Genomic DNA, 25,185 nt, shown 5'->3' on the forward strand with positions numbered 1-25,185 from the left:
GATAAATTATCAGGATTCGATCTTGATAACTTCCCAACGATATTATTAAGATTCATCCGATAACGTTATTATTTGAATATAGTTAATATCCTGATAAAAAGTTGATAGCGTTATTAAGATTCCATCATAATAACGATATCGAACGATATTTTTAGTTTATTACGATATCTTGATAAAAAAAAATCGTGAGCACAGCTATACCTCCAGGGGAGCCCCACCACGCATGCCCACCCAAATTTAGCGGTCATGTACCAGTTCAACAAACAAGGGACTCAATTCAACTAATTGAATAATTCTGGCGTGAAATTTTCTTGAACCATTTATGAATTTATTTATTTTCATGATTTTGTCTAGTACCAAATCACGGTATGGCAACGAAGGGGAAAAGCAAATTTTTGTATTCGGAGATGGTCTTTCAATTATAAACCGCATCTGATTTGTAATGGTGAAGAGGCCAAATCTAGCTGGAGCTGCAGTCATCACAATAGATATGGATTACTATCACAGGGGGAAATGTGAAATTGATGACAAAAACATAATTGGAGACACAGGTGTGACTTGATGGCGTTCAATATTCCAAGAAGAAACGACACCACCTTTCCATTTCTAAGGAAAATCAATGACGCAATTGCTGTTGCAATGAATGCAACATCAACAGCCAGGGCGCAAGGAAATATGGGAAATGTTCTGCGTTCTTCACTCACCGTGTACTTTAATATGATTTGGATTTTGCTTTTGATTTCGTAGAGACGTATCGATATTATTACATACCACACAAAATATTAGATTATTTTTTGTTATGGCAATATTATTTCTCATGGTAGTAGGTAGTAAGTAGTTCATTATATGGTGATGAAGTCGAATCGAAACTTGAGTGAAAAATTAATTGATTTTATTTATATCGTGCACTCTGAATGACAGATACATTATCCAATAATTTGTGTTTGTTAAAATCGAATAGAATTTTGGAAACATGTATTCGATCTTCCCGTGCTTCAACAATAACATTCTGAGATGTTGTCGCTTAAAGTGTATTGCCTCCGAAGAGTGCAGCAGCAGTGTTGAGATTATTTACATATAAATTGAAATACAATTTGTTAGCTAGTAATTCTATTGATCGTCATAGTCTTGTGTTTGGAAACAGACTTGGCTAATTTCCACGGCAAATTGTTGACCAGCAATACCGATATCTCGAACAGCCACATCTGCAATTGGCAATCTGGATGGTTTCTCAGTTTTGTAGCTAATCACCGTCTTTGACCAATTGTGCGATCGTGTCTAGTAAAAGTTAATAATAGTAGTAGGTATATAAGAATAAAATCATGATATTTGCTGCTATTTTTTTACCTTGCATCCATCTTCGGTTACTTCGTAGCGTAATTGTTGTGAATTTTTCGCCGTCAATTCAGCATCGTTCCAGGCCAACAATTTCAACGATTTATGGTAGTTGTTTTTCTCGGCATCGAAATAGCCGACCGAATTCTTGCAATGATAAGTGAGGTTTTGCGAGGCGTGAGTCGATAGCATTTGTAAATGTGTGATTTGGTTGCTTTCGGCTTTGTAGGTGAGTTTCATGCCATTATGAACTTCGCTCAGCCAAATCTCTCTTTCATCGCCAACGTACTCAATGTTGTTGCTGCGCTGTGGTTGAGAACGAACGCATGTTGTTTTCGTTGGCATGTCGCAGTGCACCAAAATTGCATCTTTTTTATCGCCCTCATTCGGATCGATCCAATAATCACCGGAAGGCAGCTGTGGTTGGGCCAGTACAAGCTCTTTGCATGTTCTAGCTGGAGAGTCTTTTTGACCGGTGGGCTTGTTCAAGTTATCCAAATTGCGCTTCAACTGTTCGTAGGCTTTTTTGAGTAGATTTCGTTGTTCTTCCAATGTTAGTTGACGATGATGATTGCCGGTTGGGCTATCCTCTTGGATGTCACCGCTGCTTGGTCCTTTGTTGTTATTTATCGATGACATTTGGCTGGTCAATGCTGCCAGCAATGCTGTGTCGTATCCTTGACTTTCACCCGGAGGACCTGGAGGCCCTGGCGGACCTTGTATACCTTTCAGAGACATGATAACATGTTATCATTAATAATTAAAAACATAATAACAACTGCCAATATGTTTTCTATATAGAAACAACATATGTTGGGCATTTCCCAGAAGTTATTAAAACAGCAAGATTTCAACAAAACATAATTTAATGAGATATATGCCCTACTGGAAATTTGCGATACATTGAGGTTTATGTCGACATGTCCCCGCAATGCAAAACCTTCCCGCGACATTCCGCATTGCGATGGGATTTTCAATGTACAGGTTTACGCAAAATTACGCCAACATGTCTGCGACATATCGCTCTTTGTAAACCTATAAATTCAAATTGTATCCAACATTCCGTATGGTGGCGCTGTATGTAGAGCTGAATTCGAATGAAGTTGATCGCAGTTCATGCATTTTGTGACAACTTTTGCGGAAGGTTAGCGATACATTTGCGTAAAAGTTGTCGCACAACTCTCGTTGGGATGTTCATGATAATATTGAACTATATTTGAAATATTAACCTCTAATCGATTATTTTCTTTACCTTGAGCTCCGGGTTTACCATCGGAGCAAGGGGGACCAGGCGGACCCATAGGTCCTGTTAAGCCTTGTTGGCCTGAATGACCTAGATTTGCAAATGAAAATAAGAAGAAATGTATCATCGGCATCGGTATTCACCTATTTGAGTTGAAATGCTCCTTACCTGGTGCACCGCGTGGGCCAGGTTCACCTACGTTGTTTAAATTGAAATTGAATTCACATTTGATTAGTTATGGTTTTGATGGGTACAAATTGTATGAACATTTTACCAGTTCTTCCCATTGGTCCTTGTTCGCCTTGGCCCTTTTCGCCCTTCTCTCCACGAGATCCTGGGGAAATAAAACGAGAAAATAAATTTAAAGATATAGAAGCAGATATATTTCTTGAAGATAATGAAAATCACCTGGTGCTCCTGGCATCCCTTGCAATCCAGTGTGGCCCTTATGACCTTCCGGTCCAGGCTCACCACGATCTCTGCCTCGAAATAATTTGTTTGTTTACCATGAAAGTTATGTCTGGATAAAAAATAAAATTCATGTCGACTTAAACTCACCCTTTAGGACCACTTGGACCCAATGGTCCTGGTTTTCCTCTCATACCGATGCTACCTTGTTCGCCTTGTTCGCCCTTTTCTCCGCGTTCGCCAGAAACTCCAACTAGACCTTGCAAACCTGGCAATCCCTATATTCATGAATTATAGAACAACGAAGAAACACATGTATTTACATTTATCATTTCAATGTAAAAAATATGTATCAAATCTGAACCTGCAAACCAGGTGGACCTGAAAGTTTAAAGAAAAAAAAGTAGATCAATACTTCATGTTCTATATTTCTGCCACTTGTTGAAACTGAAGAATTTCCAAGTTCGCAGCATCATAACATTAAACATACCTGTTGGCCCTGGATTTCCGATTGGACCTTGAACTCCTGTTCAAATGAAATAAACACAATAGTTCATTAATCTTCTTGTTGTAAAAACATGTGTATAATTATGCATACACAGAGAAAAAAAATATGAAAAACTACACAGTAAGATCCAGCAGAATAGGATTTATATGAAAAATCGTGTAAAACGATAAGATATCGTGTGATTTCAAATAAAACAATGAATTGGTCAATGATACTACCCTAAAGGTGGCAAAGGGACAAAATTTGTTCGTCCGTCCGACGGACGGCGTCCGTCCTTTTATTGATTTGGGACAAACGGACATTTGTCCTAATGTCCCATTTCAAATTAGGACAAACGGACATTTTTAGGTGAAGAATGTTATTGGGATTTTTCCTGTTTTCAACACCATTATAAATCAATAAAAAAAATAAAAAAATAAAAATAAAATTTTTTTTTGTCCTAATTTGAAATGGGACATTGGGACAAATGTCCGTTTGTCCCAAATCAATAAACCTTTACTAACTACCCGATGTACGAATCTGTCAAATGTACGCGTCATTTTTGAAATATTTCAAATTACACGATATTTTATCGTTTTACATGATTTGTCATATAAATCCTATTCTGATTGATCTTACTGTGTTTTCTCTGTGTGTATGTAATTATGCATCCCCTATGGCCTTTCTATTGTTTGAGGGGACGTCCAACCCAGCTCCAATTTCATGAAAAAACCGTCATTATTCTGTTAACTTTCAACTCTAACTACTTACATTATAATGTCCTTTGTATATTTGAATGCAATTTAAACAGAAAAAATAAAAATTGTACAGTATTCCGTGTAGCACTGAATATCTCCTATAACTTGCTGAAGATGACTATTGTTTACATCAGTTTATATCAGTTTCGTGAAAAACCCAGGAAATTGCGAAAAATCGCCAAAAAAGTCTTGCCCAAAGAATTCAAAATAAATTTTGCTTAAACGTAGTATTTTAAATGTAAAAAAAACCGAACGGTCGAACAAGCCATAATTTTCGAACGAACGAACGAACAAAACAATTTTTTCATGTTTTCGAACGGTCGAACAAGCGTTCGAAAGTGTTTGACGGCCAACACTAATGACGACAATATGTTGTGATAATTCATTCCGATTAATATCGGCGTTGGGTTGGAAATCCCTTTCAGAAAATAGAAAAGCGAGCTTACACAAAATTAGGTAATCGTACCTTTTTCTCCTTGTTTACCCTTTTCTCCAGTTTTTCCTATAAAGAACGTTCAAATAGTTGTCAAAAAGAAAAAAACACGGTGGTAAAGATTGAAATATAATACCGACCGATGGGACCTTCTGGGCCTGGTTCGCCAATCGGACCTTGAGGACCTGGTTGACCCTAGACAAAAAATAGTTTGCTAATGAAAAAAACAACTTAAAATATTAGAACAATCGATTTTGACTTTTGTGTGACACAAGGTGACATTAACCCTCTAATCGGCAAGACCGTCTGTAGACGGTCTTTATTTTTTGTACCGGTGATGGTTAGTACCATACTAGTAACCATTACTGGTGACGTTAAAATCTAACGTTACAATTGTAATGCTATTAATATTACTTTAAGCGTCCGTTATAATAATAATGTGTTGCTGCAAAATGTAAATCTGTATGTTTATTAAATGTTATGCAAATAATTCTAGATTTATTCAAAACCAACACGTAACACACGCGTCATTCACAGACGATGAACGTGCATTTTTAAAGTGAAAGTTCTATTTGGTCGAAACTACAACCGTGACCGTGCAATCAAACAGTTTCGAATGAATATGAATTGAACTTAAACATTTTCGAGGAAACTACATGAACCTGAACGAACACATATTTTGTCGCTTCGAACAACTTGAACCCGAACAAAACACCTACTCATTAATTATTATCAAACAGTTTACCTGCAAACCAACTTGACCCATTGGACCTATTTCACCTGCGCAAACGGATCGAAATAAAAAAAATTAAAATCATTATTGCGTTTGAATGGCTCATTTTACGAAAATGAAGGAGTTTCATACTTGCTAGAGCAACGAATCGTGCTTTTTGACCTATGTCCTAAATTGAATGTTTCCTCTGGTTGGTGATACTAATATCTTCTCGCACGGTTCTGATAAAGATTTTATTTATTGTTTATCCAATTTTATACAAAATCACTTTCGCATTCATAAACCCAATTTAGAAAAGAAAATCACAGTCTTTTTTGCATGTAGAGGTGTCAACGGACACGGACAAAAATTCGGACAATAGTGTCCGTCCGTCCGAAAACCGAAAAAAAAATTCGGACGTCCGGTCCGAATGTCCGAAAACCGAATTTTTTTTTCGGACGTCCGGTCCGAATGTCCGAAAACCAAAAAAAAATTTCGGACGTCCGGTCCGAATGTCCGAATTTTTTTTCGGACGGACGGACGGACAAGGGGTTTGTCCGAACTTTTCAAATTTTTTCGGACGTCCGAAAATTTTACGGACGTCCGAAAAAAATTCAAAGCCAAAAAAAATATTCGAGCCAAAAAAAAATTCAAAAGAAAATATATTAGTTTGTATATTAGTTGGTTTACACTTTTTGGTAAACGTTTTTACGTTGGTTGTTGCACTTTGAAACTAAAATATTCTGAGGGAATTTGTTTGTCGCAATGGATCAATTGTGGGATTAGAAAGAAATCATTGGAGCCGAGAAAATTTTCTTTTGAATTTTTTTTTGGCTCGAATATTTTTTTTGGCTTTGAATTTTTTTCGGACGTCCGGAAATTTTACGGACGTCCGAAAAAATTTGAAAAGTTCGGACAAACCCCTTGTCCGTCCGTCCGTCCGTCCGAAAAAAAATTCGGACATTCGGACCGGACGTCCGAAAAAAATTTTTGGTTTTCGGACATTCGGACCGGACATCCGAAAAAAAATTTCGGTTTTCGGACATTCGGACCGGACGTCCGAATTTTTTCAAGAAATGTTCGGACGGACGGACGGACAAAATTTTGTCCGTTGACACCTCTATTTGCATGCAAAATGCCTAGAATATAAGAGTAGAAAAATTGTCATCATCAAGTTTAAAACACGGCACGATATTGAACCATTGCGATAAACAAATTCCCTTAGAATATTTTAGTTTTAAAGTGCAACATAAAGTTTTTTTTCATAAGGAGTTGTTGTTGTAAACTCAATATAAAAAAAAATTCATGTTGCACTTTGGAACCAAAATATTCTGAGGGAATTTGTTTGTCGCAACGGTTCAATTGTAATACATAATCACGTGTTTAGTACATTTCGTTGCTCAATACCGACACTGAACGCACCCTTCTAACGTCGGCAATGGTATCTGCCAAACTTTACGCTCTGAAAATGACATTCATAGCAAACATTCAAAAACAGTCAATATTTTATTTTTTAATTTTTATTTCAGAAAACTAACACGGCATTCAAGTTTAAAATCATAACATTGATGAAATGTACTAAACACATGATTGTGTATTACAATTATGAGTTGTATGGAAAAAAATTCACTTTCTATCGAAAATGTGGGTTGATATCAAACAAAGAGACAAAAAAATTATTTGTACTAGTGTTTTTGTTTCAGATAATATTCGACTTCTTTCAAAACCAAGTTGCAACACTTGAAATTGGTCGTGCCGTGTTTTAAACTTGATGATGACAATTTTTCCACTCTTATGTTCTAGGCATTTTGCATGCAGAAAGTCGAAATAACTGCGATTTTCTTTTCTAAATTGGATTTATGAATGAAAAAGCGATTTTGTATAAAATTGGATAAACAATAAATAAAATCTTCCTCAGAACCATGCGAGAAGATATTAGTATCACCAACCAGATGGCGACATAGAAAACATTCAATTTAGTAAGGGAATGTGGGGTAATCGGAACCAGCCAACCAAACGCAATAGATGGTCAGCTACGGCTGACGCTCGTCATCTAGATAATTTGCGTGCGGTGAAAGCATATAGAACGCTCCGCTGACATTCCGTTTTTGTGACGAGCGATCCATCCAAATTCATGATAGAATCCATGAATTTGTTTGGATACCACGTCACAAAGTCAGAAAAATGATGGATGAATCAACTCTGATGAATATGTTTATAATTATCGTATACCATTAATATTTCGACTCACAAAAGAAATTTTGCATAAAAATTCATTGAGTGACTGAAACACGATTATGTTGTAAGCCTTAGGGAGTGGGGAATTTCGGAACGCCCTATATACGAAAAATTGATCAAGTGATCTATGTATAAAAAAACGTAGAGGTTAATGTATGTTCGAAGTGTTTGAGTTACTGGTTGGAGGTATTGTGTTATACTCTTTTGAGATGTTTTTGGGACCTCATAAGGAAGGTTTATACGTATGTACTATGTTGTATATGTGTTGATGAAAAATTTTATATGCATTTTTTGTTCTATAGCTCGAAAATTTTGTATGGGAGGTAGCCGTATATTGATCCCGATTGGTTTTAAACTTTCAGAATCTTATTTTTTCTTTTAAAAATGAAAGTTTAGGAGGTTTGAAGCCAATCGGAGTTAATTTACCGGTACCTCCCATACAAAAATGTCGAATTTTAGTCGAATTTTCGAAAATTTCGTATGGTAATTATTCGTAAATCGAGAGCCGGTGGATTTTATATTTTAGATACGTCCAGAGGCGTTTGAACATGCAAATCAACAAAACATCAACGAAATTACCTTGAAAGTTGGCATATAATTCGGTTGTATCGTCTCCGCACGGCAATTTTCAAATTGAGTACGATTGAAATACTACGTTCAATTTAATAGCCATGGTTGCTTCGCTGTGCACAACAAAAAAATAAATAACCCACTATATATTAATTTTAAATGATTTATTAATCAATATTTCTCACTTTCTCACATTTACTGCAATGCTTTGTGGTACACAATATTTTTGGTTTTTGTATTTTTGCAATAAAAAAAAATGAAGCCGATGGTTTGCCAATTTGTTTATAAACGCACCCGGTTTGTGTTGTTATCAAACAGTTTTGACAATCAACTATTGTGGTGTGTTTACAATGTCGTTGACTTGGATGGCGCGTAACCAATGAAAGTAAAGTATTTGGCTAGGGGCTTGACAATTTTTAAATATTTCGTTTACTCCGGAAAATCGTACTCAATTTGAAAATTGCCGTGCAGAGACGATACAACCGAATTGTATAGTCACTAAGAGAAATATTGATTAAAAAATCATTTAATTTAAATTTAATATGACAGCCTAAGAACAAAATAACAACTTCTGAACTCTTTGCCGATAAATGAAACGAAAAAAACTTAGAGCGAAAAAGAAACAAATGAAGTTGCGAGCAAAAGTGACACAAGTAGCCATTGAGCGGAAAACACGTTTTTCTCATTTTTCTCGCTTTCGTTTCATTTATCGGCAAAGAGTTCAGAAGTTCTTTTTTTCATTCTATGGGTTTCATGTATAGTGGGTTATTTATTTGTTTGTTTTGCGCAGCGAAGCGGGCAGGGTTCCACTAGTTTTTAATACTTTTCAAGTTGATATCGCATTTTTTATGCATATTTATTATATTTCATGCAAAATTTTGACAAATTACTCATTGCCATTTATGCGCCACTTGAAATGCACCAAAATGATTGGTAGCTATTTCACAGGCAACAATTACAAATCCGACTAACAACAATCGCTATTTTTGAACTTTTTCCCCATTAAAGTTAATTCTTCTGCCTTTTCCTAGTTCTCCATAAACGTTTTGAATCAAAATTGTTTCAGTTTTCTATCCATTTATGGAGTGTTCCGAATTTCCCCACCATTTTTGAAAATCGCAAAATCAAGGGTTCTTTGCCAACAGGGTACATTTTTTCAACCGATTCGAATTTCAACAAGCGGCAAGGTCCAAAAGTTATGTTTTTACATTTACTAAGTCGTACCACTTTAGAATTTGGAAAAATGTTAATTTTTTAGAATGTTATTAAATTATTTCGATGTGTGTTCCGAATTTCCCCACCTTCCCCTACATCCGTCAAAAAGCACGAAAAGGTTTGAAACTCTTTTTTTATCAGCTTATCTACACACACAATAGTGAGGAGTTAAGATTTATACTAAAGTGTCATAACCAATACATTCAAATATAGTTGACATATTCAAATGGGATAAATGTCATCTCATTTGTATGAATTTGTTGGTGCTGACATCTGCTTTTGCGATGAACTCTATCTCATTCGTATATTTCAACTATATTTAAATGTATTGGTTATGACACTTTAGCGAGGGGCAAATCACTATTTTTGCAATTACTTCACAAAAGTTGCAATTACTCCATTTTTCAACAATTACTGGTCGGTTGCAATTACTTGTATATGGAAAGTAATTGTAAATTTTGAAGTAATTGCTGAAAAAAAGAGTAATTGCAACTTTTGGGAAGTAATTGCAAAAAGAGTGATTTGCCCCTCGCACTTTAGTATACAACTTAACTCCTCACTATTGTGTGTGTAGATACTCTTTCATTATGTTTTAAGCATATTTGCTATTTTTTAAAAGTAATATCTATCTTGAGATAAGCAATAGTAATATGAAACTATACAGTGTATTGAGAATAATTAGAGTGGAATATTTCAAACAAACACTTATATGTCAATATGTTTGACGTCTTTTGAAAACCACGTCATTACCTTGTTTTCCTGTTAAACCAGTTTCGCCTCTCAAACCTCGCATTCCACGAACTCCAACTCCCGGCGCCCCAGGTAATCCTGGCAGTCCTCGCTCCCCTATTATTCATGAAAAAACATATTTGTATAGTCTTAATACTTCCAAAAAATTTCTCGAATTAAAAACTATTTTTGGCCATTTTAATTATCAACAACATTTAAAACATTCATTTTCTCAAACAAGTTATTTTGTTGTAATAATTTGATTGGTGAAAAATTAAAGAAAAACATTCAGTTGATTAGAACTTAGAGCTAATAAGCCATTTGTCGGACGATATACATAAGTCATCATCGGAAAAATCGTACAAGCATTGAGGATTATCAAAAAGAATGGCTCTTGACATTTCATAAGCAAGGTTTCGCTGTATTTTATCCGCGATTTAATACTTTATTTGAATGCTGATAAAATACAATAAAATAATTTACCTGGCACTCCTCTTGGTCCTGATATTCCGGCTACACCTGATGCGCCTGTTAAACAATAGTTAAATAAGTGCTTGATCTAAAAACTAAGTTAGAAACGTAGTTGAAAAAATGAAAACCTTATGCAATTTACCTAGTTCCCCTTTTTCTCCCTTTTGTCCATCGAAACCTGAAAGCCACAGTAAGTTATATTAATAATTTCTCTGCATTGGTAGCATATTATTTCAATCACAATTGATATAAGCTTGAATTGAAAGATGAAGTGCTATTTAGCATTAGTGTAACATTGCTGTAAACACTCAGTACATTGGTGTTTCATAGAGCAAACTACATGAATTTTTTTAATGCACGCAGGAATCACAGACGCAGACCAGAAATTCAATATCATGAATTTTTTCATTTCACAAACTTCAATGCCACAAAATATACCTGGTGTGCCCTGAAAATTCAGAAAAAAATTGGATCAATACTTCAAGTTCTATGTATTTGTCCACTTTTGTTGAACACAAAACTGTTGAATTTCAAAGCTCGCAGCACGACAATGTACAGTATATACCTGCGGGCCAGTTTGACCAGGTCTGCCAATGTCTCCTGCAACTCCTTTGGGACCAGTAAGGCCGATCTCGCCTTGAATACCTGAACAATTAAAACAGGATCATTTAGTGTTATAATTATTTACGTGTACATGTCAATTTTTTTATCGAAACAATCGAATTGTTGATTTTACCTTGTGGTCCTGGTGGGCCCTATATCAAAAATGGTTCAAATGAATTCAATAAATTTATATTCACATCAGTTAAAGTGTAATGCTTCAAATTGTGTTTGTTCCATTACATGGAATGATCAATAATAAACATATTATTGTTATTATTACTATTATTATTTCATACCGCTTGTCCAGGTGCGCCTTGTCGTCCAATTGGGCCGATCATGCCTTGTGGTCCTGGCAATCCAATATCTCCTTTATGACCCTTGGGCCCAGTCAACCCGATCAATCCTTGCGGCCTACTCAAAAAGCTCATGTTAGGTACGAAAATCAAGTATAATATTAACTAAATAAAAGTATTAATAACCATAGTAATACTAATATAGTTCAATAACAAATTCAGTTCATGCGATATTTCGATATTCCACTACGATCTACGAGTTAGAAGCATAACTGTGCATGATATTTGTATGTATTGTCGTATTCAATAATAATACAATTGTATAGTAAAATAATGAGTGTTATTGTTGCTGTTCACAAGCTGTGAAATATCGATGCATAAAAGAAAAATGGTGAAGTAGGTTCACGTTACCCTCTCTCCCCCGGTGGACCTGCTTTGCCGACTTTGCCTTCTTCACCTTTTACCCCAGTCAATCCCTTGTCTCCTTTGATACCTAAATTTAACAAAAACAAGAATACAATTGCATTAAGTATATTTTCATGTAAATTTACATCCGAGTGTGTTATCCGAAATTACCTTGCGGTCCTTGAATCCCAGGAAAACTGAAGAAAATATATTGTAAATTATCCATAAAAAAGCATAGCTGAGTATGAATTAATTGACATACCCTTGTAGTCCTTGCAGTCCTTGTATACCGCGCTATAAAATAACATTATCACATAGTAAATCAAAATCAAACTGTGAAACATCATCATCATTTTTAATGGACTTTACCTCTCCACGTTCTCCCTGTTGTCCTACTTCTCCAGGCAAGCCTCTTGCACCCTGAATTCCCTGTTCCCCGATTGGCCCTTTTTCAGGATTTAAAATCAGAACGATTAAAAATTATTCTATGAATTTGCAATACGATGGTTGCTATTTAAGTTTCTGGCCAAACCCATTTCTAGTGTTTTCCGATGCAAATCTTTAGGTCAGCCAGAAAGTAAATTCGATTTTAATTTTTAACTTACCTACGGCACCTTGGGGACCTTGCGCACCCCTTTCACCGGGTCTTCCTGGAGGACCTTGACCACCATCAACACCTTGTATGCCCTTGTTGTTACGACGAGTGATATCAGTTTCGGTCTTTGTGAAAAATCCTCTAAAGTATGCCACTACTTACCTGTTCGCCCTTTATGCCTTGAATTCCTGTTTGTTGATGAATAAAGTGATCAGAAAATGTTCAAAATAAAAACTACAAACACATTAAACATGCTTAATTAATTCTACCTCTATCTCCTTTTTGGCCGGGCAATCCAATTCCAGGTGACCCTTGGTGACCCTTCAATCCCATAGGTCCTTGAACACCAACAAGACCATCATTTCCTTGGTCACCCTTTTCGCCTTTCAATCCTTGCGATCCAGTAAGTCCAATTAATCCACGCTCTCCCTGCTCTCCGCGCTATAGTACCAGTATAATACCAATTAATGAGCTTTAACTACTAATTTTCTTAGCTTATTTACGATAGTTTTTCACAGTGGCGAAACGTTACGAGTACGTTTAGTAATTCTCTAAACGTAGTGGTACGCGTAGTCGCTACGCTTCGCCACTCGTATGTTTCTTTGGCAAAATTATATTGGGTGCATAACTTTGCTTCCGCCGTTTTTTTTTTCAATTTTTGAGGCTTTATTGTGAAAAATTTGCACTATATAATTTATTCAAAGTACTGTCCATTGGAAGCTATGACTTTTCCCCACAATTCAGGCAATTTATGGATTCCGTCCCAAAAAAATTTCTCGTCTTTTGAGGCCAGGAACGAATCAAGCCAATTTTTGATTCCTTCGACTGAAGTGAAGCGTATTCCGGTAAGGGCGTTCTGCATCGATCGAAATAAGTGGTAGTCGGAAGGAGCAAGGTCTGGGCTATAAGGCGGGTGAGGCAAAATTTCCCATCCGCTATTTTCCAAGTAGGTTTTGACCGATGCTTCAATATGTGGCCGAGCATTGTCATGGTGTAAAATCAATGACTCGTGTCTGGTCTCCCATTTTGGCCGTTTTTCCTTCAACGCTCGCTTCAAACGTATCAATTGTGTTCGGTAGAGAGGTCCTTTGATTGTTTGACCACTTGGAAGCGACTCCCAGTACACCACTCCCTTCTGGTCCCACCAAATATAGAGCATTACCTTCGAAACGTGAATATTTCGCTTTGGCGTCTATTTGGCTGGTTGGCCGCGCTTGACATACGATTTTTTGCGCTTTGGATTATCGTAGTAGATCCACTTTTCATCGCCAGTCACAATACGATGCAAAAACGACTTTTTTTGTGCCGTTCCAGCAACATTTCAGACATGCAAAATCGTCTTTCGACGTTTCTTGGCTGCAATTCGTGTGGCACCCAATTTCCTTGCTTTTGGATGAATCTCAATGCTTTCAATCTCTTCTTGTGTTTGACATGGATCTTCATCCGGCAATGCCTCCAAATCGGCGTTCTCGAAAATTTTCTTTTTTCCACCACCATGCCGGTCTTCGACGTCAAAATCGCCACTTTTGAAGCGGTGAAACCACTCACGACACGTTCTTTCACCAAAAGAGGCTTCACCATAAATATCCGACAGCAATCGATGGGCCTCAGCTGCAGATTTCTTCGAATTAAAGAAGAAAAGCAAAACTTCCCGCAAATGACGCGAATTTGGCTCAAAAGTTGACATTTTCAATTGAAAAAAATATGATGTCGATAAAAATTCACAAAACGAAATGTGTCGCATCGAGCGATGCTAGTGAATGTCCTCTTGACACAGTGTCATTGTGGCGAATATTTACTCTTTGTTTCTTCGAATTGTCGTTCCTGCTTCTTTATCTTCTTACAAATTTGTCAACAGCACAAACACAAGAAAAAAAATCAAATTCATAAAATAAACAGATCAATGATCATTGGTTTGTTGTGTTTAGTTTTAGAATTTAACTTTTTTGGTTGTGTGCATGCTGCTAATAAATTTGTTGGAAGAAAAAGAAGAAGGAATAATGATTCGAAGAGACAAATAGTAAGTATTCGCCACACTGACACTGTGTCAAGACGACGTTCACTCAAATCGTTCAATGCGACACATATTGTTCGTTCTTTTCTCTTCTCTCCTCTCTCGCACGCATACTCACAATTGAGTGTAAACCAATGTATATACACGCCTGCGCTTGAATGTAGAGCGCCCGCTTACTCACAGCGACGCACAGTGACTGCATTCAGTTACTGAGAATTCAGTTGTAAACTGAATATCTATGCTGAAATGATTCTCTGCTCAGCTATCTGTCATTGACTGCTGATAAGAGATAACGAAATGATGTCTTCGGCAAAGACGCAAAATTTCCTCTTCGCTGAAGACCGCCCACAATACGGGATTTTTGATAAATTTTATTTTACGTGACTGATAATAAGAGATAAGCGATATTTGTCTTCAGCAAAGTTGAAGTGCAGCTTGAGTACTACAATTTTCCACATGCTTTATTTCGTTATCTCTTATCAATTACGCGGAAAACCGCAGAAAACGCGAATCCATTCTCATCATTTTCCGCGCAACTGATAAGAGATAAGAGATATTTGTCTTCAGCAAAAATGTAGTGGACCTCAAGTACTACAACTTCGCCGAAAACAGCAAGTCAAGAGATATCGATCACAGTCCAGTTTTAATACAAAATACACTTGGGGCATTGTATGCCCCAAGAGACGGGCAACGCACATGTGTGCTTCAGAGGCAATATCTCACACATGCTTACACATATGAACATGAAAACTAAGTGATGTTAAGCTAAAGGTTCAAGTTATCGAATGGTCTTAAATTTATTGTGAGATTTTTTATTTTTAGTAATTTTATTTGCAATTTAAAGGCGCCCGGGCACTTGTGCCCCGAAGACGAACAAAAGGTTAATATTTGAAAACAAACACTTACTTCACCACGAATGCCACGAGGGCCAATAGGTCCGATGGGGCCAGGCGAACCAGGCTAAAAAAACGGAAAAAAGAAACACGATTTTTTTTATTAATAATGCTACAGTTTGCTTTCATCTCGTACATACCACACCGACTCCAGGTGGACCAATGTTTCCTTAAGAAATACAGAATTAATTAAATAATATTATAATATACGAAAAAGATTAATACGAAATATGGAAAAGTTTCGATGGATCACATTGGAATCTTTTACAAAACGTTTTAATCGTTTCGCATTCATGAAGTTAATTCAAACCTTGTGCACCAGGCAATCCCTGCAAATGCAAAATATCATTATAGTTTAAGTGAACATATTCTGCTCATACTTTAATTTATTGAACGAATAAAAATAATAAAAAGTCACGACTTGAATCTGTCGAAACCAAAGAAGGCATTTTGGAAAAGGAGTATGCAAATATCGCTCCATGTACCGAAAAAAATTAATAATATTTTAGAAACAATGAATTGTTCCATACGGACGTGTTTATCCTTTTCATGCGACAGATTCAACTCGCACTTTTGTCTTTTGCAGTACATACTAGCAATAGGTTATTGCCAAAACCATGCCAATAGCTAGCCATGCCATATACACTACCGTGCAAAAGTTTGGAACCACTAGGTATTTTTCATACAAATTGACCATTTTTGGTGGACTCATTAACATATTTCGGAAACACCTGCACTCTTGATATTTTGTGCATAGTTTCTACAACGTTTCAATAGTAAATCACAGAGGTTTCATCAAAAATATTCACGTATTTAAAAAAAATATCAATTTGAATTTGATCTGTTTTAATCTTCATACAAATTTGATCATTTTTCACACAGTACAAATTCAAATATAAATGAATATTTTTTGATGAAACCTCTGTGATTTACTATTGAAACGTTGTAGAAACTATGCACAAAATATCAAGAGTGCAGGTGTTTCCGAAATATGTTGATGAGTCCACCAAAAATGGTCAATTTGTATGAAAAATACCTAGTGGTTCCAAACTTTTGCACGGTAGTGTAGCTCAATGGTTTTATTCGCAGTCATGCAATTGATTTACAGCTTTAACTTAACAGAGGCTTACCAAATAGCCACGTGGTCCGATTGAGCCAGGTTCCCCGCGCTCACCGTCATTTCCACGATCGCCTTTCTCACCGCGTTCACCTCTGTAAAAAAGGAAGAATAAAAGGGTGATTATTATCAAAAATGGTTCACATGGATGAGGCGCGGCTACCTGCCGCCTTGTTCTCCCTTCTCTCCCGCTGGACCGATTGGTCCTTTGCCGCCGTCACGTCCTCGTTCTCCAGTCAAACCTTTGTCACCTGGCAAACCTGAAGCGAAGAAACATTTATTATAATAGATGTACACATTAAAACTGAATGAAATACGTACCAATTGGCCCGGGAATTCCTTGAATGCCTGTGTTAAAATAAAAATGATTTCATCATAGCATTAATTTGGAATTCATAAATGAAATAAAGCAGATCCAATGTGATAGATAGTTGAAAGTTGAAGAGTTTCCAACAGAGCGTGTTGTGAGCTGATATCAGCAGCACTAACGTCAGCTGCTGACGTTAGTTAGTGCTGCTGACATCAGCTCATAACGCGCCCTGGTTTTCGATCTACCTTGCGGTCCAATTTCACCAGTTTTCCCTTGTAATCCCTAGTGTGAAAAGAGTGAACGCTTAGAAAAAACGCACTTGAGGGAAGAAAAAAAGTTCAACACTTACCTGTGGGCCGCGTTCGCCTTTACGTATTTATGTATTGAGAAAGATGTTTAAGAAATAAAAAGAAGTTAAATATCGATTACAATAACAATCAAACGTAAACATTACCTGGCACACCAGGTGCCCCAATTTTGCCTGGTAAACCTCGTAATCCGATCGGACCTAACATATAGTACAAATTATTATAGTCGATATAATTTCAAATCTTTCGAACCATGCCGAATATCAATCAATTATTGAACTACAAAGGTATTACCTGCTACGCCAGGTGCTCCTGCGTCCCCTTGACTCCCTTTTTGACCCATGGCTCCCTGAGCACCTACATAAATATTCAATTACATGTATCAGTAGTATATGATATATCGAAATACATTTGCGAATTTTAAAGAAAAGCTTCTTACCGGTGTCACCAGCATGACCCTTAGGCCCCAAGGGGCCCTCATTTCCTGGCATACCCGGGAGTCCATTTGCGCCTCTTTCTCCCTGTGGACCTAGGTATTGAATGGAGGAAAAAAATTAATTTCATTCAAAGTGGGTTTTAGAAGCATCTATTGACACTGAACATAGCTCAAATCAATGTTTGTTTTCGCCTTGAAGTAAAGGTGAGTCAGTGAGTGTAGAATAAACCGAAGGAAATACCTGGCAAACCTGAAACGAAACCGAAGAAACATTTATTAGAATAGATGTACACATTAAAACTGAATGGAATGCCTACCAATTGGTCCCCGCATGCCTCTTTTGCCTCTTGGTCCTTCAGGGCCTACACTGCCAATGCCTCTCGGACCAGGTTGACCGGCGTCTCCTTTAACTCCGGCATCTCCTTTCGCACCACGTTCGCCGGGCGGACCCTTCAATTTGTTTAAAAAAGCATTTGAAATATATTAGATTTGGACACTTTGCAGAATATATTTAGGAAATTTACCGAATTTCCTTTCGGCCCCATTTCACCATTTAAACCATCTGCTCCAGCTTGTCCACGCTGACCGGGAAAACCTTTAGGACAAAAATATGTTAATAAAATGTTGTCTAGATTTTTAAGCACTTTAATTTAAATAAGAGTTACTAATATAAAAATCAGTTTATGTTTATATTACCTATAGGACCAGGCGTTCCGGGCAAACCTACAAAAGAAAACATTGTGAATCGTTGTTACATAGCCAAAATAGGTAGGGACTCCAGTACCTTGATGGCCCTTGTCTCCTTTGGCACCATCTTTGCCATCCGACCCATCTTTTCCAGGTTCGCCACGAGGCCCATGCTCACCGCGTTCACCTGGAGCTCCGGTATCGCCCTTTTGGCCCGGCAAACCTGTATCACCTAAAACAAACAAAAATTAAGAGTTAAATAATGAAGAAGATGCAAAAAATATTTTTTTCCTACCTTTTATTCCAGGCGGTCCAATAAACCCAGGTAAGCCCGGCTTTCCCTGTGGTCCCTATTGAATCAATAAAAAACGATAGTCGATTGACTTCAGTGAATGAACTTTTAGCATAAAAATTAATCCGCATATGGTGCGTAGACCATTTTCATATATGAACAATTCCTTTGATTATCCTAACTATACTCACAGATGGACCTATCGGGCCAATGGCACCGTCATTACCGCGTAATCCTTAATGTTTAATGTTTCAAAAATAAGAGAATAATATTCAGTGACTTATTCAAATGAATCAAGATTTGACAATTGAAAATCGTAAAATGTACCTTGAGGGCCTGGCAATCCTTCCGTTCCGCGATTTCCTGGTGGTCCCTGGTCGCAACAATTAAAAAATTAATAATAATTTTGTACACAGTTTATTGGATGGACAGCAAAATAGCTTCCAGAAGAACTTTAGAATCGTTTGAAATACGACAAGTAGTTGTCAAAATCAATGCTGCTATATTGGTTATAATAATCAATGAAAAATAAATAAACTAACTGGTGGTCCTTGTGGTCCTGGCAATCCAATTCCTGGCAAACCTTTTTCACCTGATTCCCCTTTATCACCTGTGTGTTTTGTTCGAATATGATTAGATGATATTTTGCATTTTTATAAATATGAGACTTGGAATATCATATGATTATTTTGGAGCGAAAATGTAATACAGAAAAGTTGCGCGGAAAAATGTCGATGATGAATGAGCGGAAAAGGGATAGTAAACTATAGTGAACTATATAGCTACCTCTTTTCATTTGACATTTTTCCGCGCAACTTTTCTGTATTACATTTTCGCTCCAAACTACTCATATATGAGCTTTATCTTCAGGATTTTCCAAGTTCCACATTACTAAAATAGAGTCACTCTTTTATTCGCTTACCCTTTGCGCCATCCGTGCCGGCAAACCCACGATGACCCTTCAAGTATTTTTATTATAGTTATAGTATGAATCAACTAGAAACATTATTCGGTCAATTACCTTCATGCCAGGTATACCTGGAATACCTGGTAGTCCTCTTGGACCTGGCGCACCTGCAATACACATAATTTATTAATTTGTCGTACTAGATAATTCAAAAAAAGTTATATTCGTTCGGGGTGTACAAACCAGCAACGCCAGGCAAACCCACTTCGCCATCTTCTCCACGAATTCCATCCTTTCCTAAATCAGTAGACAGCATTTTGAGTATAAATTATAGTAATCGATGAGCTATATATTTTAAATATTGATTTTTCGTGTTGACAATTGAACAATTGTAATATGTTTGCAATTCGTCCAGGTTTTATTGAAAGAAAAAACGACGTTTACTTGTTAACTTGCTATATTATCAACTGTTCTGAAAACGAACAAGCATGCAAACCAATCGATTTTGCACTAAAATTTGCGACGAATTGAAAAATTATTCATTGAAGAGGATCAGAATTGTGATAACGTATAAAACAAAATATCACCTGGCGATCCAGGGGATCCAGTGGGTCCTCTTGGACCAGCGGGGCCAATAGCTCCGGGTTCTCCAATTGGTCCTTAAACGAAAAAAGTACCAAGTTAAGTACATCCAATTTTGATAAGGAAAATGACAAAAAAAGTAAGCAACTATTTATGCATTGGTGTAGTGTCATTTCGTCAGCATTGTTTATTACCTTGCGATCCGGGAGAGCCAGGTTGTCCGGCAAGACCTGTATCAATTAGTGTTATAATTATTTACGTATACATGTCAATTTGCTTGTCGAAACATTCCAATTCTTGATTTTACCTTGTGGTCCCGGCGGTCCTCTCAAACCAGGTTGCGCTTGCATATACTGAAATTGTTCTGGATAGTAGGACATGGCATCTGGTGGTGGTCCTTTCTGTGAATTAATATTGGCATCGGTTAAGCGGCTTGCATAGTATGCGAGATCAGGTGTCGAGGGTCCCTTTTCGCTGCCTGTTTGTGTATCTGCTCGGATGATTGGTTGTTTGGTCGTTGTTGTGGTTGCTGGTGGTGATGGTGGTTGTCTTGGTGGCAATGGTACATTTACACTTGGCGTTTCAGGTGGATCCACCAAGATTTGACACTTAGACTCGTCACAATTGACATTACCATCAATACAAATACATTGAGCGCAACCGTTTACCCCGCTGCTGAACTTCTCAAGAGATCGGTACCGTTTCCCCTCATATTCACATGTGAACGGTGCTGCAAAACAAACAAATAATATATATATTATCGGGTCACGATGATGATGATGATAACTACTATAGTTAATTGTCAGTTCTAATTTAAAATTGAAAATCATAAATCGTAAAAGGAAAATTACCAACAACCGCCTCACTTTGTTGAGTTGGTCTGCCACCTATGATGATGTAAAATTTCGTATGTGAAAAAGAAGTCGTCTCGTATTTACTGTATACATACCTCCAGCTACCGCTTCAGTTTGTCCATGATTTCGGTTATTTTTGTTGTAAGGTGGCTGCTGTCTACCCGCCTCGTTGGGATCTAAATCAACGTATTTAAATTTTAATTGCACTGAAAACAATTGGAAGCCATTTGACAGAATGGTTCATTTCTTACCTTCATTTTCATCGTAATAGTCTCCATCTGCACCATCTCCATCGTCGTATTCCTCATCGCGTAGTGTCACTGTGGTAAAATGATGAATTGTTTTGTTTTCAAAAATAACTTTTATTACTTCATTTCATTGCCATCAGCAGACACATAATAATGGGGGCATTTCTTTAGCAGCTGATATTCGATTCATTGTTCCGTGAAAATGTTAATTCGAAACAAGTGATTTGTAAAAGAGAGATTCAACAAAAATCAAAGTTCAAACTGTCTGTCTATGAACAGCAAATGGCAGCAGTTTATTCATGTCATTTATTATGAACAGAATAGTTCTGTTTTCTATGATGAAGTAATATATGTAGGATTAATTCAATCAGCAGCTGCCTTTGATTTAAAAAAAAATGATAAAGAAATCCAAATCACATATGAATATATTCGTTAAAAAAAAGCTGACAACGAATTAGCGCGACGACTCGTCCACTGTCCACATGAAATTCCGAGATAAGTACTGTTAATAATGCTCATGAAAAGGGCAAATGTGAAATTTTCGACAATTTTTGGCCAAAGCAAGTGCGCGGTTATCACATCCGTTGTGATAACTGTTTTCAGGCCATCATCACACAACCGATTTTCTTCCTCCAAATTCACTTGTTTCATTCACAATTTCCGAACAGCAAATAGAATATTTTCAGCGAATGCCATAAACCAGTATCGCACATACATTTCTTTTTGGATGGCAACGGAGCATCAGATTGTGGTTTTTTCTTTGATTTGGTCGCTGATGTTGCTTCAGTCTTTTTCCGGCCGCCTTGCTTCTTATGATTATTACTTTGTTGTCCGTCGGCCAAACATGATGTCACTATAGCCAACACCACCATGCATATCAAAAGCGTTTTTAATTTCGCCATTTCACTTCCTGTTTTTACTTGTCTCCTCAATTGCGAAATCACCACCACGACCAAGATTAGATTAGACACATTCTGGTTGTAGGGTGCTCCTTAATGATAATCGCGCACTAAATGATTGAAAATGCAACAAATTTTACTAAACCAAATGATGACACTTTCGGAGTGACTATAGTCAATTTGAACGAATAATTCACGAAAGTAAATCTGTTGAAACAACTTCAATGCCGCCAATGAGTTTTTTTTAATTCAATACTTCTTACCGATTTGTGGTTTTTTACACTAATATCAGAGGATTGATTGGAACAAAATATTTCAGAATTCCGATTTTCGATTTAATACATAAATCTATTTGAATATTTTAAACATATTATGTAATTTACATGGCGGGCCGCGAAAACTTCCAATTGCACAATCACAATCATAATTTTCACATCAAAATGATAAATCGCACCCTTTTCAAGCACTTAAAATGTATTTCCATTAATTTTCGATGAAAACCCTCTCAGATGAAGACTATTTTCACTTGTGATTCTCACAACTTGAATTTTTCTATGCCACGTGTCATTTCCGGTTGTAAAAATTTGAACGAAAATTTGCCACAAATTTAAAGAAAATTATACAAATCAACTTGTCATTTTCAAGAAGAAATTTACCTTAAATCAAAATGATCGGTTTCACAAAATATTTTCACTGTACTGACTGTATGCTCTCCGTAAGTTCTTCTTTCTATTCACATGTGCCGAATTAAAAGCACTTGGCAACCTAATAATTTTTATTCACTAATCACTTGACCACTTGAGAACTTCTTTACACTTTGAAAACTGAACACGAAATGAACTTTTCGGTGGTCCATCGTTCATTCATATACACTTGTTTCTCGTTTTTTCGTTTAGTTTTTCAGTTTGGATTGATAGCGCAGAGCTTAATTTAGAATTTTGTCTGATAACCAAAAGCATCGAAACATTAGGAAAAGCAAAAAAGCTATTCATCATTATAGACTGCCGGAAAGAATTACAGTGCAGCAACATAATTGCTATCAACGCAGTTAACTGTGGTTTAAAGATTAGAGTTTTTTTTACGAATTTACATGTCCTACTCAAAATAATTCAGTATCGGTCGAAACATGTGTTGAAATAGTCGCTTCTTATCACAATTTTTATGTAACATTTTTTTGGGAGCTTCTTCAGAACAAACAAGTTAGTTCATTCAGTATTTGGACAGCGTACAGTAAAGGTCAGCTGCGCATAGCTAGCTAGCGCTTCGAATCGAAACACGGTTAAAGCTAAGTTATAGTACAAATATAGAATTGATCTTTTTTTATTTTCTATAAGACAACTTTAGCACACAAACAAATTGTTGCGATAACACACCAAGCATCGCACGAATAAAATTATATTCAAAAATAATTGTATGAACTTTCTGGAGACGCCACCAATTTGAATTGACAAGTCATCGTTCAGCCGTATAATAACATGGTAAATCAGTGGAGTGTGTACCAATGCAGTAACTGTTTAAGTTTCGCACGCAGTTGTTCATGGGCTGCAGATCAACAATCTATTCATCGCGTTCGAACCAAACAATAGCGATTGTACAAATGATGATACTTTGTCCGAAATTTTAATCATAATTTTCTGAAATTTTATGGACGAAGCATTATCATTGGATCTAAGTGTGGTTAAAATAAAGTGTAAAAAATGTATGTCTATTTCGATTGTTTATTTTGTTTTTTTATTGCTCACGAATATACTTGCTTCTAATAAAATAATTAGCAGTAGAGGAGGAACCAGCAATTGATTAGCTGGGTGAACAGCGGTTATTTTTTCAACTTCACCAAAATGTTATTTGTAATTCAGTCGATGTTGAGCTGTTGTGTTATAAACTTAATATTATGGGGCTGAACCAACAGATACAAAATTGGATTCATGACTATCTAACCGATCGTTAGCAAATCGTGAAGATTTATATTTAATTAGCGCTACCTTATTCATACTTTTCATCGCAGACTTGCCTCATCATGTAAAATATGCGCTCGTTCATTTGTTTGCTGACGACACCAAAATATCGCTGCTTATCAATAGTACCGATGATTGTGAATTACTGCAAAGCGATTTGAATGATGTGGTTGAATTTACATACTTATTAACACGATGACTGTTCTTCATATTTGCAACATATTACTGTTCTTGGGGGACTCCAGGGCCCCATATGTATTTCATATGAAATCTGGACTTTTATAAGAGATAACAAATTAGTGTCTGAAGCAAAGTTGTAATGCTCGAGGTTTGCTATAATTTTGTTGCAACAAATATTGCTTATCTCTTATCAGTTCCGCGAAAAACGCGAAAATCGCGAAAATTTCCCACCTCATTTTAGTGAAGCCGATAAAAAGTAAGAGACTTGCTTCTTCGATAGAAATGTAGAACAGGTCGAGTACTACAACTTTGCCACAGACACCAAGTCGTTATCTCTTATCAGTTTCGCGAAAAATGATAAGCAAAAACTCGCGTTTTTCGCGTAACTGATAAGAGATAACGTCTTCATGTCTATAGCGAAGTTGTAGAACTCAAGCTGTTTTACAACTTTGCCGAAGATACCAAGTCGTTATCTCTTATCAGTTTCGCGGAATACGCGAGAAACCGCAAAAAAACCGCGAAAAAACGCGTTTTTTTCCTTATCATTTTTCACGGAACTGATAAGAGATAACGAGATGGTGTCTAAGGCAAAGTTGCAGTTCTGGTCGAGTACTACAATTATTCCGATCTATTATTTCGTTATCTCTTATCAGTTCCGTGAAAAAATGATAAGGAAAAAACGCGTTTTTTCGCGGTTTCTCAACAATAATAATGTTACGCTGGATTGTTCTTGGGGGACTCCAGGGCCCCATGGCTATTTTATATTATAACTGGACTATGATAAGAGATATCGACTTAGTATCTATGACAAAATTGTAGTCCTCAAGCTGCTCTACAACTTTGCCGAAGACACCAAGTCGTTATCTCTTATCATAGTCCAGTTTTGCGGCAGGCTGTATTTTACACATACTCACACATATGCATATGTGTATATGTCATTCGTGTAGAGAAATGTTCAATCTATACAATGAGACTTAACTCCGGTTGGTTTATACACTGTTTAGTACT

General features: G+C 36.7%; 1 protein-coding gene and 1 long non-coding RNA gene across 2 annotated transcripts; one reads left to right on the forward strand and one right to left on the reverse strand.

Annotated features, from left to right (window-relative positions):
* Positions 1-795: 795 nt before the first annotated feature.
* On the reverse strand, positions 796-23,279 carry LOC129568289 (collagen alpha-1(I) chain-like). The gene is made up of 58 exons (XM_055445964.1): positions 22,699-23,279; positions 22,306-22,324; positions 21,859-22,152; positions 21,147-21,215; positions 20,991-21,071; positions 20,893-20,928; positions 20,349-20,771; positions 20,236-20,271; positions 20,047-20,118; positions 19,703-19,756; positions 19,574-19,626; positions 19,475-19,511; positions 19,095-19,162; positions 18,880-18,925; positions 18,744-18,787; positions 18,556-18,610; positions 18,358-18,492; positions 18,270-18,296; positions 18,098-18,168; positions 17,891-18,023; positions 17,815-17,823; positions 17,577-17,666; positions 17,432-17,494; positions 17,284-17,337; positions 17,179-17,195; positions 17,075-17,111; positions 16,841-16,867; positions 16,683-16,779; positions 16,533-16,614; positions 15,713-15,731; positions 15,543-15,571; positions 15,416-15,469; positions 12,765-12,936; positions 12,658-12,683; positions 12,506-12,587; positions 12,270-12,346; positions 12,163-12,194; positions 12,072-12,097; positions 11,907-11,988; positions 11,499-11,613; positions 11,336-11,354; positions 11,165-11,244; positions 11,038-11,047; positions 10,742-10,777; positions 10,612-10,656; positions 10,150-10,245; positions 5,410-5,444; positions 4,805-4,859; positions 4,698-4,733; positions 3,477-3,512; positions 3,351-3,367; positions 3,137-3,264; positions 2,987-3,057; positions 2,853-2,912; positions 2,747-2,773; positions 2,588-2,668; positions 1,348-2,060; positions 796-1,278 (listed from the first exon to the last, which is right to left on the reverse strand). The coding sequence occupies exons 3-58, from the start codon at positions 22,043-22,045 to the stop codon at positions 1,111-1,113; spliced, it is 4,530 nt and encodes a 1,509-aa protein (XP_055301939.1). The 5' UTR covers positions 22,046-22,152; positions 22,306-22,324; positions 22,699-23,279; the 3' UTR covers positions 796-1,110.
* LOC129568290 (uncharacterized) lies at positions 23,173-23,750 on the forward strand. The gene is made up of 2 exons (XR_008687934.1): positions 23,173-23,278; positions 23,377-23,750. It is a non-coding gene; the product is annotated as an uncharacterized LOC129568290 (long non-coding RNA).
* The last annotated feature ends 1,435 nt before the right edge of the window (positions 23,751-25,185 follow it).

The sequence above is a fragment of the Sitodiplosis mosellana genome, unplaced genomic scaffold (genome assembly GCF_009176505.1).
Source record: "Sitodiplosis mosellana isolate CC-2019 unplaced genomic scaffold, AAFC_SMos_1.0 Smas_scaffold_18, whole genome shotgun sequence".
In the NCBI taxonomy this organism is placed as follows: Eukaryota; Metazoa; Arthropoda; class Insecta; order Diptera; family Cecidomyiidae; genus Sitodiplosis; species Sitodiplosis mosellana.